This window comes from Cebidichthys violaceus, unplaced genomic scaffold (assembly GCF_023349555.1).
Source record: "Cebidichthys violaceus isolate CVI_PGR_0920_01 unplaced genomic scaffold, fCebVio1.0.p SCAF_5, whole genome shotgun sequence".
NCBI lineage: Eukaryota > Metazoa > Chordata > Actinopteri > Perciformes > Stichaeidae > Cebidichthys > Cebidichthys violaceus.
The window spans coordinates 12,004,997-12,024,726 of NW_027176705.1; the positions used below are offsets into that span (position 1 = coordinate 12,004,997).

At 41.3% G+C, this 19,730-nt stretch overlaps 1 protein-coding gene across 11 annotated transcripts in view; it reads left to right on the forward strand.

Moving 5' to 3' along the window:
• Positions 1 to 2,491: 2,491 nt before the first annotated feature.
• The window catches only part of tjp1a (tight junction protein 1a), an 88,396-nt gene continuing 71,157 nt past the window's right edge, over positions 2,492 to 19,730 (forward strand). For all 11 annotated transcript variants that reach the window (XM_068730796.1, XM_068730801.1, XM_068730802.1 and 8 more), the window contains exons 1-2: positions 2,492 to 3,055; positions 14,965 to 15,178. In XM_068730796.1, the coding sequence (XP_068586897.1) occupies positions 2,964 to 3,055; positions 14,965 to 15,178 (306 nt within the window). In that variant the 5' untranslated portion in view covers positions 2,492 to 2,963. The remainder of the gene's footprint in view (positions 3,056 to 14,964; positions 15,179 to 19,730) is intronic.

Below are 19,730 nucleotides of genomic sequence, written 5' to 3' on the forward strand. Positions count from 1 at the left end.
GTGTGTTTACTTAATCCTCTTTCCAACTCCAAGAACTGTAAATAAACATCAGAGGAGTCGGAGGGGAAGTAGGATAGGCTGTGTTGACATTTTTTGGTGGATTTTCTGTTGTTTTCATATCTGCCAATATCCAGCAGTGCTGAGAACAGCAGTTTCATACTGACCTTCCCCACCAGCTGCTCGCCAGCTTGCCCCATCCAACCGGAGTCACCTGCCTAGATGCTGTCTGACTTTTCTCCTGTGGTGTTATTCATTCCTGATGAAGTTTATATCTAGATTTACTTTTCCGGTGCATGGGCCATCTCAAGAGGACTATGGTTTATACACTGCAGGTCTCCCTTCCGTCATTCTGTTTATTAGTCCGAAACAAATATGTAAATACAGGGACAGTGATGTGCCGTCCTACCTCACGTTGCAGTTTCATTGTCAAAAACGTGGGATACTCTCCAGCTTCACTGCCAACTTGTTTAAAGGTTAATGGTTGTGCCCAAGGGCTTTATATAGTAAGGAGTCTGTGAACAGTCTTAATGGTTACATCACCTCCTAATCACTCTACAGTCCGAAAGAAAACTCTGTTTTCCTCTTTGACAGAGGACATGTAGACATAAACAACCCCGCACACAGGGAGACACTTTAACCCAGATCTCGTGCACATGGACTCCTCTGATGTCCCCATCATCCTTGAGGACTCACAAAAGACTAGTGTTTACTTTTAATCTCATTTAAATTTGACACTGAATCAATCACTAAATTGATTAGCATCTTCAGAGACATAGCCCCTAAAAGGAGAATAAAGTCATCTGAACCTCGTATCGCTCTGGGTTGGATGCAAGAGATGAAAAGAGTGCAACACAAATTATCATAGAGATCTTAAAACAATAACAACAGTTTACTAATCTTTCAACTAACTTAGAAACCCCTAAGTATACATAATGTTTTTCAGTCTTGTTATTGAAAGCTAGCGGATATTTTATTTGTCCTGTGCATAATCATTAAGCATAATAAACCTGATGAATGAATTGGATTGGTTCTACGGTTAGTTTTCGGAGCAGTTTCTTAATGGGCTTTGCTTGGCTCAGTTTCACTGAGCCGCCAATGAGATCATGTTGACTCGCCTCCTCGTTCAGTCAAACCTGCAGAGCAGGACTGTGTGGCTACTTAAGGAGATCGAGATTTAAGCAACAAGGTCAGTAGCTGAGTAGTAGATGAAAACAACTCTGTTGAAAAAATATAGGCTTACTCTCCTGGAAAGTGGAGGAGATCAGGAGCAGCAGGGGAAGGTGACAAAAAGCTTCAGTCAAGTCAAACAGTTTCCAGAAGCCTTCAAAGAATAAACAGGAGGTCACAGAAATATTGGCATCCTGTTCGATCCATCTGTAGGTTACTTGTAGTTTGCAGACCGCATTTGGACATGTGTGTGTATCTGGTATTGTATTCTATGTTTGCATTGTAAAGCACTTTGTAAACGCTGCTTGTGTTGATAAGTGCTATATAGATAACATGTATTATCATCAACCACACAAGCTATGTTTGTTGACAGATTAAACCTTCATTGTACAACATGCGACCAACAGCCTACGATCCAGTGTTAAATTACACCGAAGAGTTGGATTTGGGACAAACCGTGCTGTTTCGGAGCCAATCAGCTCCTCGATCAGGCAACAGCCCGGCGTCTCCATCACGAAACATCTGGGTCTTGCAGTCAGTGGAGAGCAACTGTGGCACTTGGCTCTAAAAACTATGGCCGCCTCGATCTCGTGAGGTTATCGTTGCCCTCGTGTGCATGACGTCAGAGCAAGTCGGGATCATGTCGGATACAAAGCTAGAAAATATACTGACATATTAGAATACAGTAAAATAACAGTAGAAGCTGAAAAAGTCATAGTACAACACATTCATGAAATGAGGTCCACACGCAGTGAATGATGGGTACAGAAACCATATAATTAAAAACGGGAAAGGTGCCTCTGTGTTATGTTACACATGACGTACACTAAACAAGAAATATACAGTATGAATTGAAAATATAAAAGGAAAGTGGTAAACTTCTAAAAATGTATCACTGAAGTAAAGTAAGTAAGAATATAAATAGGATAAAGTCATGCTTATTCTGTGTAGGTTGTTTTCTCGCTGTTCTTCAGACTTCAGCGATTCATGTCTCATCTTTGGTATTGAACTGTTGTTGTTTTCCTTTACTGCTGAGGTTTCTCTGCTGCTCTTCTCCACTCTTTTATCACTTAGATGTTTTCTAACAAACCAAACCCTGATGTCTTAATTGTGCCTCATGAACCAATCCTGAGAAAAAAATATCATGCATTTGCCTCCGATTTAACAATACTGAGAACTCAGCAGTTGTAGGTTCCCCCCTCGTAAGCCATTACATCGCTGCCTCTCTCGTCATCCTCCTCTCCTCTTCCTCCTCCTCTGCCCCCCCCCCCCCCCCTCTCTCGTTGAACACAGGCGCTCTCTCGTTCCTACCTCAGACGTTTGGGTGCCACCGCCGCTGCATCATATCTCTGACTCTGTTTGTCTCTTTCTCTTCATTCTGTTAGTCCACAGAGACAAACGGGGGTGAAAAAGAAAAAGAAAAGAAAAAAAAGAAGGATAAAAGTGGCCGCTACGGGGCGAGCCACAACAATGACCCGGTCCTGACTAAAATCGAATGGATTAGCCAATCTATTCTGAGCTCTAATGAGATTAGAGACATGGGTCGCGGCGGCGTGGTACCTTTCGTTGAGCTCCTCGGGGAACATTTTCCCCGTCAACAGTCCTCCGGGCGCGGAAATGGCGTTTTTGATACTGAAGATGCCACGGGTGCCAGGGGACAATAACAGACATTTGAATGCACGCTCACCTGTGCCGCTTTTGTGGCGCGCGGATTCCTAGAAGTAGAAGTAGTGGTGGAAGTAGCAGCAGTAGCGATAGTAGTAGTTGTAGTCGTAGTAGTAGTAAAGGAGGACAAAATGAAGTACCAGAAATATATCACGGTGATGCAGATGGCCATGGGAGTGACAGCCTCCAACAAAGACTGCCTCCCCACTAAGAGGCAGCTGTGGTGAGTAGAGAGAAGGAGGCGCGCGAGTGGATGGGAGCGTGTATTGGTGCGTGCGTGAAAAGAGTGGCAGTGGTGTCTTTTCAACATAGCTTTAGAATTCGCCTCGTAGCTTTGTTGTCATGATAAAACTCCCCCTCTTTCCCTGTGTCTCGTGTAAGTTAGAGCTGAGCAGCTGTTTTGCGGGAGTCGGCTGACTCCATGTCTCCCTTTGCCGTCAACAACAGTTCAGTTTCATATCGACGCTGGTGATGTCCGCGCACAGCAGGCGTTGAGTAAGGGAGGAGAGGCTCGTAGAGTAGCTTTCTGTGCAGCCGTGCGTGATGCTATGTTCGTGCGCGTGCTCTGTGTTTTTGCTTGGTGGACTCTTTGTTTGTTGTGATCCGGTTGAGTTTCACATGCAGCGGTCGGAGAAGCGGACAGAGCAGGTGTATTTACAACAGCAGCACGAGACAACGCTGAGCGCCGTCCGACACGGTCTGCTCTGAAATGATCTCAGTCGCTCACACTCCGTGTTTTTGCTTCCTCGGGCATTTTAGCGATTGTTCATTTGGATCTTCCGAGTGTAAATGTGGTGATTTGTTTTTGCCCCAGTAAGTATCTGTTGTCAGATCTATTTCTGTGAGCTGATGTTGTAAAAAAAAAAAGAAAAAAAAAAAAGGAAAAAAGATGCCGGCTGGTTTCTCCTCTTCTCATCTCTTATTCAGTAGCTCCATGCCGCCTGCATTAAGATCACCATGTGGAGGAGTGATGCTAAAGTGGTTTACCCTCATTGGCTGCTCATGTGTCTGTGTTTTCCATGTATCAATATTTCCACTTAGTGTAATTCAAATCAAAGTATGTTGTTATTTACCTAACGATAACATTTTCACACAGCTGTATCCACCAAACGTGTCTACTTTATGGGTCGCTGCCCTTATTTCACTTTAGCTTTTGTAAACATATGTTACCATCAATTTCCCTTTGTCAGTGGTTCATTGTAGGGCTGCAAACAAGGACTATTTTCATTATCAATTAAACTGTTGATTATTATTTTTAAGCTAATCAATAAATATTTTCATCTATAAAATGGTAGGAAATAGTAATAGAATTTGCAGAATCCAAGGTGACATGTTTGATTTGTTTTGATATTCACTTTACAACGATATAGACCTGATTATTCAATTTGTCAATAAAAAAATAATCGGCAAATGCTTTGATATACAATTGTTAAGCAATAATGTGAAACATTCTCTGATTCTTGCTTTTCCGGTGTGATGATTTGCTGCCAGAGTAGCTGTATCTCCAAATGTCATTATTCTAATTAAATAATTTTAAGGCAGTTGACTATCCGATTAATTGACCACTCGTTTTGTACATGTTGTAAATCAGTTAGTTGTTATCAAGCAGAGGTTGATATTAATGTCAGTAACCTTATTTGACTTTTGACAACGTGACAGTCTGTTACACCAGCCGGCTGTGTTATGATCACAGGTTACAGTGTGGTTACAGGTGAGTATCTTCGTTTTGGTCATTGATATTAGGAGCCTCATTAATTGGAAAAAAAGAAAATCCAAAAACATCACACAGCGGAGTAGTGTTCAGTCTAATTATAGGCTCTCATTATTCACACAGTGGGCACATTCCGTTCTTCTTCTTCTGTAATCCACATAGATAACATTAAGCACAAGGGTATAATCCATCCAGATTGGCATTACTTTACAGTGAGAAGACAAACACTGGTTTATTGTAATGGCTGGTTCAACCTTCATTAGAGGAACAAGCCTGTAGCAACACACCTGACTGGATCAGAAGTCATCGCACAGTGGAAATGGTTTTCTCCTCTTAGCTCGTGACTGCTGTCAAATGTGTTGCAAAGGACACAGTGGTGACTTGGTTTTGACACTTCTCCCTTAAGAGAGGCGCGGTGGTTTGTCTGAGGCCATCGCATCATGGTGGGGGAAGGGGCACGGCCATTAAAACGGGATTACTGTATCGCCTCCGACAGCCACTTTAACGAAGGGAAGCTGAGCCAGCGTGTGCCTGCAGTGTGTGTTTCATGGAGTCACCCCATGCATTCGCGTGCATGTCATGTCTGTCTTTATTCAGGGTGAAGTCAGAGCCTAGAATCAGTAGGCTTGCATGCACAAGTAACTCAATTACTATGACTACCCAGATTGAGGAAATACCCAATGTAACGCAATTTAAAATTGGAAGAACCAAGTTTACATGAACTGTTTGATCTTCAAGTTTAAATCCAGATGTGTGGTAGCCATTTGAGCTAATGGGAGTAGGGATATAGTTGATCAATGCTGGAAGGACTTTGTTGATTTTAGCTCTATTTATAACAAAAGAAACCAGACTCAGCAGTTTATACCTTCATACGTGTTAAGATAAAATGGCAGTGTTATAATAGCGGTTGTTGAATAAGTGCTGTAGTACACTAAGTTCATGTGGCTTCTTCTCAAAAGCTGTTGAATTGAATTGGGTGTAAATGTCAGTATGCTTTCTGCAGTCCTTCCAGCCATTGAGATGAGAGTCATGATGAAGGCGCTGATGCATAAATACATGCTTGAGGTGAAGCAAAGAGTGCAGGAGCAAGAAGATTTAGGACTCACTCAGGTAATGTTTTTATAGATTCAAAAAACACAAAAGGAGATGGAGTAGTTGTTTCTTCATCCAAACAAGGAGACATAATGGAGACGTCACTTAATATAGATGAGGAGGAGAATGTGTGCCAGATGGGATAATGATCTTCCAAAAGACTCAAACCCCTTGATTAAAAATCTACTCCCATCCGTCCATCATGTTTCAAGAACAGTTTATTGCATCCACAATGCAATAAACACTAAACTGCATGAGGATGCATTTGAAATGTAACACGTTTGAGTATTTATCCTTTTATTTATGGGTATTGATGCATGCCCAATGACAATTAGTGGTTTCTATACATAAACTTGATAACCACCTCTGCCGTATTTCTAAGCTCAATAAAGCTAGAGTGTGTTAAGTGCTTATCCTGACCTGCTGCTTTCAAGGCGTAATTAGTCACAAGTACCACACAGGTACTTTTGCAGATCATTTGCAGTAAATTAAGCGTTTACATCCAACTGCTTTCACCATTTACGTTGCTATAATGCTCCTGAGGCAATGCTAGTTGAATTCAAATAATGTGAAAAACAGCAATCTTGGTAATCTTGTGTATTTAGGGAGCTCATTCAGAGAGTGGCTTTTTTCTAATTGTGACCAGGTGACTGTGGCTAAATGGAGAGCAGGGCTGTCTTTCAAACAGAGGGTTGGTGGTTCAATTCCCAGCTCCTGCTCTACTAGTCTCATGTCAATGTGTCCTTGAGCAAGACACTTGCTCCCGTAGCTGCGTCTATGGTGTGTAGATAGATACTGAATTGTAAGTCGCTTTGGATAAAAGCGTCTGTTAAATGACTGTAATGTAATTCTGCTCTGACGCTGTTTTTGAACTTGTAGTGCAGCAGTGACCCAGAGCGTTTGGGACAGGATTGTATTAGATGATCAAACAGGTCATTGTTTATAAACTTTCAATTCAGCAATGTATTTCACAAACTAGTTAGCAACTTACCGCGAAGACAGCGTCTGACTCCGCTCCACCGTCTGCTCAGCTGTGATGCGCACTCTGCCACCGCTGAGAGTAGTGTAGCGAAAGGGAAGACCCTTATTTCCCATCATGCTTGATGGTGAAATGTGCCATACAAATATACTCACCTTAACGTACCATAGAAGCTGAACTCGCACAAACAGTAAAACTGGCAGTGGAGCAGAGATGAGCTTTGCAGGCTTGTTGAACTACAGTAGGCTACCCCGTGGCGTCTAATATGAATCTTAGCATATATGTTAAACACAGTGATGTTGAGTGTATGGGGATGCTGTGTGTAGATATTAGACTGTGTCCTAACTGAATGAGACACTAGTGTCAGTGACAAAATCTATTTGATTGTATTGTTTTCTATTGGAATTTCCTAATTGTCTGTGAGCAGCGCACATAGGAAGATAGCAGGTACTAACCATCTTTTAACTGGTTACGTCTCCAATCTGACTTGAGTGCACTGCTGATAGGTGCTGATGGTTTGTTTGCATGATGCAACAGTTCATATTATGTAAGTAAATAAAAAGACCACAAAAAGTTGTTGATTTCTTAATGGCTCAATAAGAAGAAACAACAAGGTTGATGTTATTCATCAGTACGATTGATAATTAGTTCTTTGTTACAAAAAATACAGTTAATGTTTGAATCTGTACATGTGCCCCCTGAACCAACAGGGAACCAACAGTGATAAACCCCCCAAACTTTGGGGGGTTTATTAGGCATTTTATTCCACAAAAGGATGTAATGTTTTGTTTTATAACTGTATTTAATTACTTTCTTGGTTTAAAAACAATGCGCAATGTTGTGTCACATTAAATTCAGTGATATTTATTATAATACATTTTTTAAAAATTCTTTAAATTTTTTTCTTTTTTTTCTTTCATCATTAGACACTTTCTTCTGATGACAAAATGTGCCGCAATCATAAAACACAGAATTAAGAAACATTTTAACGGAATAAAACAAAACAAAATCAAAGTGCGCTCTGCTGGACAAACTATATGATGACACAATTTATTAAATTACCCAAGCATCTTTTTCTGCAGAACAAAAAATCCCTTCATCAGGTAACCTGATTAGGGTCAGCATCAAGTCCATCGGACAGGCTTGAGTGAAAACGTGCACTCTGAGGCCAAATGTGTTGTTATCCAGTGTATTGGAGGCGCAGTGAATAAGACTGTGCAGACTGCAGCGATCAGTGGCTAGTGTGGGGTTTTTATTTAGCATAAATCCGCCACAGATTACTTGTCCACCATGTCAGATTACTTGGTTCAGGTGTTTAGCTGTAATAATGTCAATATTGTTTTATTCTGAATATAATTTAAATATAAAAATGAAGCACTTAGTAAATACAAACAGAAGGCTCTAAAGTATATGACTCCATCACACTGCATAAAGCACATTGTTATCATACAAAACACACAGTGGTCTGTAATAACCACAACACTAATTAGTTTGAGATGATCCATAAGTAATAATTAGCCTGATGACGTGTGTGTTTAAACTGGTCGCAGCTCTTCCTAACGTGGGTGTATCGTCCTGTATTGTGTGCCAGATGTCTGCTCTGCTCCTGGTGACAGTCCACAGTGGCGGCTCCGCCTGGTGTTCTCAGTCCACCTGCTTAATGATGCATAAAGTCAGCGTCCCTCCTTCCCCCAACACACACACACACGCACACACACACATGCAGCAGCCCTTCTGCCCTCCGATTTGCCTGTCCACACGTCCTCCCTCCCAGCTCTTCGGAGGAACACACACATTCAACGACTCCTGTCCTACCCCCTCCACTCTTCCAGTTCAACTCATGGAGGCCATGATGCGTAATCTCACACAAACTGACAATGCCGCGCATTAGTTACCTCAGCAGGAGCCCAAGTCCAGGATGGGCCTGTCATGATAATCAGTACTTTTCTGAAAAACATGCAGAGATACAGAATTTTTCTCCTATCCTCTCAGTATCTCGCTGTCTCGCTCTCCCTGAAGTAAAAAAAAAGAAGCCTTTTTGTATTAAAGTCATAAAGTCTGTTCTTAAAAACACAAGTCCTGACTTCATGAGAGTCTTTGAACACACTACACTTTCCACAGTATATGCGAAGGTGCACACGCACGAGTTTGTGTCTGTTTTCGTATTCTGTGTTTCTGTCCATTAGGAACTCGCATGTTCTTACTTTGGCAGAACGGTTGTAATCTCCTCTCAGATGGTTTATGCCACTAAAGGGAACAGATTACACAGGGTTTATTGACTCGTGGCTCACCCCCACCCGCTCTCCGCGCATCCTGTGGGTGTGTGTTCATGTGTTTGTTGGTGTGAATGTTTGTTTGTGTGTGTGTGTGAGTGCAGATTTTTGGGTGTCTGTGCCAGTGCGAGTGTGTCTGTGTGTTTTTTTATCTATGGGTTTGGGCCTGTAGTGATACTCTGTGGCAAAATGTTGCACAGAGTACTTTCCGACTGCTGGCATTCTATACCTTATTGCTTATTTCCTGCCATATTGTCTTTTTTATGCATTTTTGCATTGTGCAAATAGTATCATTATTAATGTAATAATGATACTATTTGCACATAAAAAAGTATAGACTCTATACTATAAGAATATGGCATAAGAGCTAGTGGCTAAGACGTGTCTTAGCTAGTGGCTAAGACACTTTGAATGCTAAAGAGACTTATATTTATATAGCGGGAGATACATTGTCATAAAGATAGGCGTCTGTCATATGCACCTTATCTGCCAAGTTCTAGAGTAAAGTAAGTTATCTATGTTAAGATCTAGTTTATTTTTAATAATATTTGCAATCAGTGAGTTATCTATCTGTAGAACTTTCAATACTGGCAAGTATTGAAAGTTGACAGCAATTGCTTGGTAAGATAATTTTTTTTATAATGCTCAAAGTATGGTATAAAAAATATAAGTTTGACATAAACCAAGACTCTAATGTGTTGTATTGGCACTGGTATTGAAATATTTGTAATGATATTGAGCCATATTTGGTTGATAAGGTACGAACCCCACTGACCTATCTGTACCTCTCTGGTATTGCTTGGTGCGAATGTGACCCTGCAGCTACGTCCTCTTTGAGTCCGACTGCAGCTCTCACACAGTGCAGGTCTGGATTCATGTAATGTAACTAAGGGTCTGGTAATGACTCCTTAAAGAGCGCGTTGGCGGCAGCGAGGTTTGCAGAAGCCTATCAGAGACTCATCGTCTCAAGTCAGAGTCAGACGGCGAGCAGCAACGACTTTTAGAATCTGTGAGTCACACGTTCTCGGCCTCTGGTGACTCTCGACTGTCACGATGGCTCACAGCGGGCTGACAAGATGGAACCCATCACTGCCGTCCCACAAATACAGAAGGACGCAGCAGAGGGAATCCACTTTTGTCTGACAGAGATCTCAATCGAATTCTCTTCAAATCTTTCCCTCTGCTTGGCAGATTTATACCTGTCTGGCTGTGGCCACATTGACATTTTCCAATGTTACATAATCAACGCATTATATTTGTCTTAATATGATGTAATAGCATTATACTGTAGTGTAGTAGAGAGGGTCTGGAACTTAAAAGGTGGCTGATACTTTAAGTCTTTGCCCACTGGAGCATCCTTACTGATCCCCTTTTCATTCATGATGTCCTCTATTTCAATAAGATTGAAATAGACCAATTAAGGAATTCATGACTACACAGTCATCAGCGAAATGTGTAAAACATGCTACTTATGTCTGGTGGGATGGTGTATGTGGTATCGCTAAGGCAGCATATCAGGCTAATCTCCTTATTTTAGCTTGTCTTCACAACTGCTCACACATTGAGCTTCAATGTGCCATAAAGTGGAGTTTTTGTCTCTATTGACGTCTGTTATGCACACATGAGAGCAGCCTTGCTTTTTGAAACCAGCCATCGACCTGCCTGTTACACTCCTCTCCACAGGGGTCAGACGGCGCTCGGGCATGAGCGTCGTCCCGCCTTGTTTGATACATGTCAATATGCCTAATCTGGTCTGCCCATCTGTCAGGCCTGTCTGGCCTACTCAGAGTCTTGATCTCGCCCACAGATTTTCAGCGGTGTCCTCGCTGCCCAGGTGGTTTTCAAAGAGCTTACAGACTCCAACTAGTAAATAAGAGCTTTGATATGTTTTCTTGTTTTCTTTCCCATTTCTTAGATTGTTTTTCAAGGATGTTATTAGCTAGACAGCATATTAGTCATTGGTTTCATTCTTCTGTTAGGGAGGGTCACTGAGGTTATCTTGATAAAGCAGGATGTGTCATGCACCTCTTGTCTCCACTTGTCCCCTGAAGTAGGGGGGGGACCCGTGAGCAGAATGATGCATGTTCATCGGCTGCCATCACTTCCAGCTGATGACCTCTGAGCCATGCGCTGACAGTGTCCCTCTGTCCTTTGTCCCTTTGCATCATGGTCTTTCTCTGTTTGTCTTCTGGCCCCTTTTCTTCCCCCTCTGCCTCTCAGCCCCATGCTCCTTCATGCTTTGTTCACCTGTCTCCTTTCTTTCTTTATTGCTCTTGACTTTATTTTTCCCACCTGTGCAATATAGGCACTGAAGTTAGTGAGTGAGTTTATATGGAAAGTAAAACAAAATATTTCCATACTGGCACCATAAAAGCGTTTTTGAAAAGGTCTAAGAGTATAAAAGGAAAGAGGACAAGTCAGTAGAGCTATTTTGGATGCACCGTTGTTGCTCGACGAACTGGAAGATATGTGCAAAGGTCAACCCCAGGATCAAAAGGTGTCCTGTCAGAGCTCTGTTTAACAGTTTGGTCATTGTTAATAACAATGCTAATAACAATGGTTAGTCCATTGTTTTTAGACGTGATATAAAAGCTGTTGGAGATGTCACTCTTCTCTTTAGAGCCACCTAGGCAGAGGAGGACAGGATCATGTCTGTGTGTGTGTGTGTGTGTGTGTGTGTGTGTGTGTGTGTGTGTGTGTGTGTGACTGGAAGCTAAGGTTGAAGTGTCACCGTGGTGCTGAGACACACCTGCTGTTGTTCCTGTAATCCTCACTGAGCGGAACCAGTTGTTCTGCAAAGTGCTCTCCATCTGAAGATCTGTCATAACACATTACCTCTGAGGTAACAGGAGGATGTACCCTGGTAGCCCCTCAACATCTACCCCACCGCCTCTGATACCCGTAGAGCAGCTAGTTCAACTGGTGTCTACGAGCTCACAAAAAGTCCGTCACTGGTTTAAATATATATATTTGTGCACAAATGTTAAATATAACTGGCCGTTCTGTACGTGTCATTTTATATATACTATTGAGTATAGAATAGGAAATATGAACATGAAGGTTGGTTCTTGACTTTAAAAATAGTATTTTGCCAAAACAATCATATCTTGGGGTCGTATGGGGTACTTAACATAGTTAGTGTATTATAATCGACGGCGTTCACCTCGCCCTCAGTTTGGAGAAACCAGCAGGAGAGCTACTGTATATACACCGCTGTCAACAGGCGCAGCAGCAAAATAACATTTGAGCAAAAGACCCAAGTAGAAAATCAATATCAGTTTTGGTGTAAATTTTGCTGTTTCAAAGGCCAAAACTGAACTTTCATAATATTTTAATGATGTTCTGATGTTGACGCAGCGAGCGGGCAAACTCCGATGAATAGAGCGTGAAAAATGTTCCTGATATTCTACGAGTGTTGTCAATCTCTTTTACATAGAGAGTGATATTGGTTACCTGTCAGTTACTGTCAACGATGAAAATAACTTGGAGGTGGAGCAAGTGTGCGAAATAGAGCACGGGCACGCGGTTATTTGAACGAGCGACATGCCGCTTAGCCCGTTCACGGAGCAGGTCAGGGTATCCTCATTGTGAAAAACAATCTGAGTTTTTCCAGTTCCCATCGCGTCGCGTTAGGATGATGTGTTAGGCTGTAGTGCTGCAACAACTGCCTTTTTTCATTCATTATTATTTTCCATGCCTCTGCGCCGGTGATAGCCAGGCATTATATTATCGCGTTGTCTGTGTGACCATTCTTGTGAACGCGATATCTCAGGAACGTCCGGAGGGAATTTCTTCAAATTTGACATAAAACGTCCAACTGGACTCTAGGATGAACTGTTCAGATTTTTGTCTAATAGGATAAAATGATAAAGTGACATTTTGGACAGACATGGTTGACGAAAAACAACCAGAAATTCTGGTTTGATAAATGTAATCATTTATTTAATTGTGCTTTTATATCTAACTATATTAAAACTGAAGAACACTAATTAATTAATGACTCAATTAATTATTGTTCTCCAATTAGGCTTTAACATGTACACGTTGCTGGGATGAGCTAAACTGTAAAGCTTTGCTAATGACCTCTTAAATCCAGGGCAGGAGGGAGATTCTCTATTTTGGGCTGAAGTCTCATGTAATATTCATAAACTTCACCTCTCAATGTAGTCAATGTCTAATGTTCCTTATTATATCTCTTTCTGTGCTGCACAACGTCTGCACTGAAGGGGTCACTTTGGGGACGCATTGTGCACTCCAGCCTGTTTGTGAGTTTCTCCACATTTCTCCAGAGGCAGTGAGAAGTGAAACTAACTTCTGTCTGCACAGACAGCCAGACTGTGTCTGATCCAATGGCTAGCATGGCTCAATATATTTTCCCTAAAATCCTGTAGCATCACAGATGATAAATCATTCATAGGCCAGCAGCAAGTGAGCATTCATATTCCTGGTGCTCTGTGTAGTTTTATTATTTGCTCCCTGATGTTTAAACTGCTTGTTTAGTGTTGCCGTCTTTCTATTCATATATAACTTATATTGCAAGTCTATGTTGTATCTAAATTAAAAATAAAGAGGAGAGAGAAGGACAAAGGGCAGTAAATTAAGAAATGACATCTTATCAAGTCAAGTCAAAAATAGCACAATGGGCATCTGCCAAAAGTAAACAACACTTGTTTACAGTGCGGCTTTGCTTCTTTCAAATTGATTGGATCAGTTACGCTTTGCTTTAATATTAAAAGAATGGTACACATTGTTTCAACACTTGTCATGTGATTCTGTTACAAAGTGTTCTTTAAATTATATCACATTTTTACTCACTGTCAGGAACTTTCATCATAAAAGCTGATGTTTACAATCCTTGAGCCAAATGGCCCATGTTTCTTTGTTCCCGTTGTTTCTCTTTAATGATGTCATCTATTAGAACAGGATTAGTGATTGGACTACAGGTTGTAAAGTGGCCTCCTTGAGTCACACAGATACAGTCCATGTCAGCACTCCTCATTCTTAGAAACAGAGTTAAAACCCACAGAGCTCCATAAGCTGCTGCTGGGTGTGTGTGTATGGAATCTCCTTGTAAAAGCAACACTGGGATTATAGTGATTCAGTCACTGGCTGTTCGTAAATACACACGTGTGTGTGGACACTGTGCACAGGTCACGCAGAGGACAGGGATTGAATGGCACTAATTGCATATTAGGGACCATTAAGTAATCTTGGACTGTAACTGAGAGTTGTCAGCACTATTGTTTGGAACAATATGAAACAGGAGGTTGAAAATTGTCATAATTGTCATACTTACTTTTCATTAGCAATTCACCTTAAGTTACCTTGGAAATGCCTTCCCTTTGCAGCCGTGCATGTAAGAAGCAAAGCAGCTTCATTGTGGCTTAATAATAGAAGACAAGTGGATGCTTTATACCTAGTCTCCGTCTGCAAGCTACCCGCTGACATTCAACCCAATTATTCACACATGCTGGAATGCAACTACAGCCAACAGGAGAGGATGTCCTTTAAAAAGTGAAGACGGCAAGAGGAAAGTTATGTCACTTAGGTCCTGCAGGCATCTTTATGTTTTCCCTCATATATGCAGCAGTGCCTTCTAGCAGTGCAGATTGTTCTTTTGACAAAACATGATCATTGCAAATCATGTGGTATTTAATAGATGTGGTCACGTCAAGTTGTTGAGCCCACAAGCGATACAACATCAGGAACATTCAAGAGCTGAGGCCAAACACAGACATCTCAGATGTGTTCGTACCATCAGTTGCTTGATTGAAATGAAACATGTGCTTTCAGGTGGCACACAGTACATTTACATGCACTTGAATCTTCATTGACTGATTTTTTTTGGCCACTTTTGTTATGGCATTGGTATGGTGTTCGCACGCAGTTACCTATTATTATAACATCCAGCAGATACAGAGCAACATTAGCATTCATTTGAAGTCAGACCACATGACCTTTTTAACTGTGTGTGACTTCAGACAGAGAAAGTATGGCTGAGGCAGTAAATGGCACTACATTTTTGTGCCTGCATCATTTCTAATGTCCTCTGTGTTTCTCTGTCTGTTCTGTTGCAGGGTGACCCCCCAAGATGGAGAAACATCCCCCTCAGGCGCTCCCGGGTGTTCAGATGGGCCTACAGGTGCTACCGGGGGCGCTGGTGCTATGGCAATGCCTGCCACCTCCACCCTCTCGTTGCCCATGAGCCAGGGTAAACCTTCCCTGCGTCGCATCAAAGGCCGCATTCACCGCAGCAAGAGCCTGGACAGCATGGATCTGCTCGACTCCAACGTAAGGCTCACTCACGACCGGATCCCACAAACTTAACATGTACACACAGATGTACACACAGATGTACACACAGAGAAGGGGTTCAGGATAATAACGCTGCAACTAATGATTGTCTATCAATCTGCGGATTATTTTCTATAAATCCTTAAATATCAGTAGCTGGAACCAGTAAATATGTGGCATTTGGGCTTAAAATAGTACTAATGATTATTTGATTATCAGAAACTGTAATTTTTGTTTCTAGTTTTTGTACTAAATGGAAACAAAGAGTGTCGAAAAAACTCACTTTTTTATAAATTGGACCCACTCATTTAAAATAATACCAAACAGGACTTGGTGCTGGAAAAAAATCCATTGTTTTTTTTGTTTTTTTATTCCTGCAGCAATAATATTTTATTGTCCTGCATTAAAAATAAGCTGTGATTATATTGACTAAAGTACAGGTAGGTACTGTGATTTCAAGGGAGAATGAATGTCTGAGAAGTCCAAACACATTTTTCTTTCCTGCTAATGGTTTAATTCAGATTTAACATTTACACAAGCTACAGCACTAATACTCACACACGTACACTCAAACACACACACACACTAAAAACACACACACACTCACACACAGTGTGACCTTTAGTTATGCAATATATCTTTGATTTTCAGATGAGCACAGTTTTAACACATTCCATATGTCTCTCTCTATGACTGGTTTATTCTCGTGAAAAGTATTAATCTGATAAATGATTGGGTAAGCTGCTTGGACCTAAAAACCCTTACTAACTCTGGGATTGCCATCGAGCTGAGAACTGCGTTTGGCCCACTCTCGCCACCGGTCAACTCATGCGTACTTGTGGGTGTGTGCTTGTTTTCGTACCTGTGTGTGTGTGTGTGTGTGTGTGTGTGTGTGTTTATGAGTGATGTAGCTTTTGGGAAAGCAACCAACGGTTTATGATGTAAAATCATGCCAACCTGCTACTAATGCATGCTTGGTGAGGCTGTTTTTTGTGGCATGGGACCACAGTGGACACACAGATACAGATAAATCTCTCTCCTGCTCCACACATACTGAATGTCTCTCTCTCTCTCTCTCTCTCTCTCTCTCTCTCTCTCTCTCTCTCTCTCTCTCTTCCTACTACTTTCTTTATGTCTTGACCCTCTGTAGATGTCTCCTTTAATACATGTCCACAGTGTGATGTTTCCTCTTCTGCCCCCATCCTTCCTCTCCATTGTTGACAGTCTGCAATGTGTGTGTATGTGTGTTTGTGCTCATTGGGTGTGCAGTATTTTAGTTGGCATTAATTGAGAGCAGCCTGGTGCGCCTGTGTAAGGAGTCATTATTCTTCCCCTCCACAGCAGCCGGCCTGCCGTCAGAGAAAGAGTGGGACTCGTTGTTATTACAGTTCACACAAGCTACCCCATTATTGATGTGTAGGAGGGTTCAAGGCAGAGAGAGGAAGTCGCAGGGTGGGGTTGACTGTCAGGGATGACACAGCATAGCATCGTCAAACTGAATGATGAAACACACACCCGCATACACACAAAAAGACACACATACATGTTTCCTGTCAGTTTCTAATTTTGTAACAGAGGTGAAAATACCTCATGGATTTTTAGAACAACCTTAAGTGCTCTGCTCCATAATCCTTGGCAGCGAGTTGTCTGGCCTAAATTTTAACTTTTACTGTCGTACCTTTGCAGACATGATTCCAATAAGAGCAGAGGTGGGTTGCACTGGAGCTGTAGAGGCAGATGGTGAATGAAAGTTAGATGCAACTTTGCTGTTCTGTCATCCACAAAAACAAAAGCTTGTAGCAGTCGTTATGCATTTTGAGTGGAAGATGTGTTGTCCAACTATAACAACCCTGTTACTGGGGTAAAGAATAGGGCTGAAGTCCAAGATTGCGATCTCATTTGTGATTATTTTCTATAAACTAAATTTGACGCCTGAAAACATATTTACTAAATTGGATTGTTAAAGGATATGGTCCTAAATGGACACTCAGTTTAGGACAGTTTTGGATATTTCAAAATATAATGATAGTGGTGTTTTTTTTACCAACACTGCCAATCTAATCTCATCAAATGACACCCCCACACTAATCGTGAAGCAGATTCACTGAGCCTTTGAGTGTTTAAAGGCCACCTGAGATGACATTTAGCCATCACTTTTTGTAGTAAGAAATAATGTCAACAGGTTTTTTTAGATATATTGTCAATAATTTGTACGCCTCTGTGCCGGCAACAACCCTGGCCTGAGGCGTTATGTTTAGAGTCGGCTATCCGTACATCCGATCCATTCTAGTGAACACGATATCTCAGGAATGCCTGGAGGGAGTTTCTTCAAATTTGGCACAAGGCGGTAAGGGAAGAAAACAGATCTTTCGGGGAAATATTAGAAATAGTCATTGTCATCCCAGCCGAATGGAGTCTGTGTTGGCAGCAGGTGGCAGGCTGCTGAAGTGTCGGTGTAGGGACCAAGAGAAAAAGTAAACAAACGTATGTACGTTTAATGTGCTGCAGTTTACCAGTGAAGTAGATGTGTGTTCATGTAGGTTAGAGAAGAAGGTGGCTTTAGCAGGGAAACTAATGTTTTTGTTGTTCAAAGTCTGTGGCTCTTGTGTCTGCTGTCTGTCTCAGTGTGACTGTCTATTCTGACTATGATAGAACTCTGACGTTACTGCTTTATGCAAGGTTTGATTGGCTGTATCGAAATACGGTCTCAATCTACGTAGACGGATACTGGAACGGTATTCCACCAAAGTATTGCAAAACTAATAGACTTTTTCCCATAGACCTGCATTGGGTACTTCCTAGTACAACCACTTGAATAGTCCTTATTTATATCATTAGGTCCTATAATTTGCAAAAAAACCCCTATTAGCCGAATCCAGAGTTATTCTCCTTCCACCGTTCATATGAATGAGGCTGGACCGAGGGCTGGGAGGCGTGGTTAAAGGAAACGCAAGTTCGCAAAATTTTATTCTCGGAAGTCAAACTTTTGTAGTTTCATGCACCATTGAGCAACTTTGATAGGAATGAATGTGGCCCCGCCGCCGACACCGTATCCAGTTGTCTTTATACATCCATGTGGCACCTTCATGAAACCCCCGAAAATATAAAATATTAATTTCTGCGTGAGCAAAAGCTCCCTGTAGCTCCGTAGCTGACAGTGTCAGCTCCACTTTTAAGGAGATACGTAAGCTCAGAAGAATGTAATAATGATTTCATTAACATGAAAACTGATGAGCTGCCTATCCACAATTTATTCAAAAACATACATTTTGTAGTGTTGTGTAGTTTTCTTCCCAACAAAAGCATTTTTGGTCAAGCGTAATCCAGATATGCATATAGGCCTTTTCCACAGAAGACATTTTGACACGTCACAGTAAGCAGACGTGTAAATTACAATAAAAAATGTCTGAATTATATTTAGCTGCTTCAGTTTCAGGGTCCTGGTATTTTGCATGCTGGCTCACTGTCATGGTTTACTGGAACACTTGAACAGAGCCATCGTTAGTGTTATTAGTAGCACATGTGTTTGTCCTACTAATTACAACACAACACACCTGCAGTGAAAATGGCTCATTGACCCCAAACAGCCAAGACAGCAACAGTTGTCATTATGGCCTGTGAAATCAACACTTTCACCTCCTTGATTATGTAAGTTATACATAAAAGCTCAGCTGTTGCATAGCAATTTTATTCAAGATACAATTTATTGTTTTGCCAAAAGTACAAATAGGATGGGATTTTGGCATTTCAAACATCTATCTCAAAGCCTCTTTAACTGTTATTCGCTCTGGTACAAACCTTACTTACACTGGTGCTGATGTGAATACAGCAGAACTGGTTCAGGTTAAGGCTTCACTGTAGACAAGCCAGAGTTGGAGAAAGAGTCAGAGTCATAGTGATGCTTCACAGTTTTTTCTGTTATTACTATTTGTATTATTCATTCTTTCAGAAGCAAACCTCCATTCTTACAGTCTTTTCAACCTTTCTCCCTCCCATCTAAAACATGATATACCATCAATAAATCTCAGTGCAGATACAACATCTTACATCCTATACATTATTCAGCTAAGGTCAAAGTTTGTATATGACCGTCGAGCACTCCTGCGCGCCTCCTTTTCCGTCAAGAATATCGAAGATGCAGACTATAAAAAGGCCTCAGTATCCATTTCATCTCACTTTATGCAACAGCATCAGATGCTCGGAGCATGTTACACAAATACATTAGCTTGTTTTCTCTTACACTGTTGTGGACCGTCACGAGATGTGCATGAGTGTAAGTCTGAAGCATGAATAATAGATGGAAGAAATTATCTACTTCATAATGCAGTGTTTTCTTTCTTTTACTTGGAGCTATTTTTGTGTGATTTAAAAAAAAATAAAAATACTTTGAAGGCTGTGAAGAAGAGAATCTGAAATCTGTGGTTAAACTGGGTGAACTCACCTGGGATTATAGCTATCATTTATTTAATACAGACTGACGGCTGCTCTATTTGTCTTCTAATGCAAAGTAGCTGCCAATGTGTTCTTCACTGTGGAGGATTGATTCCTT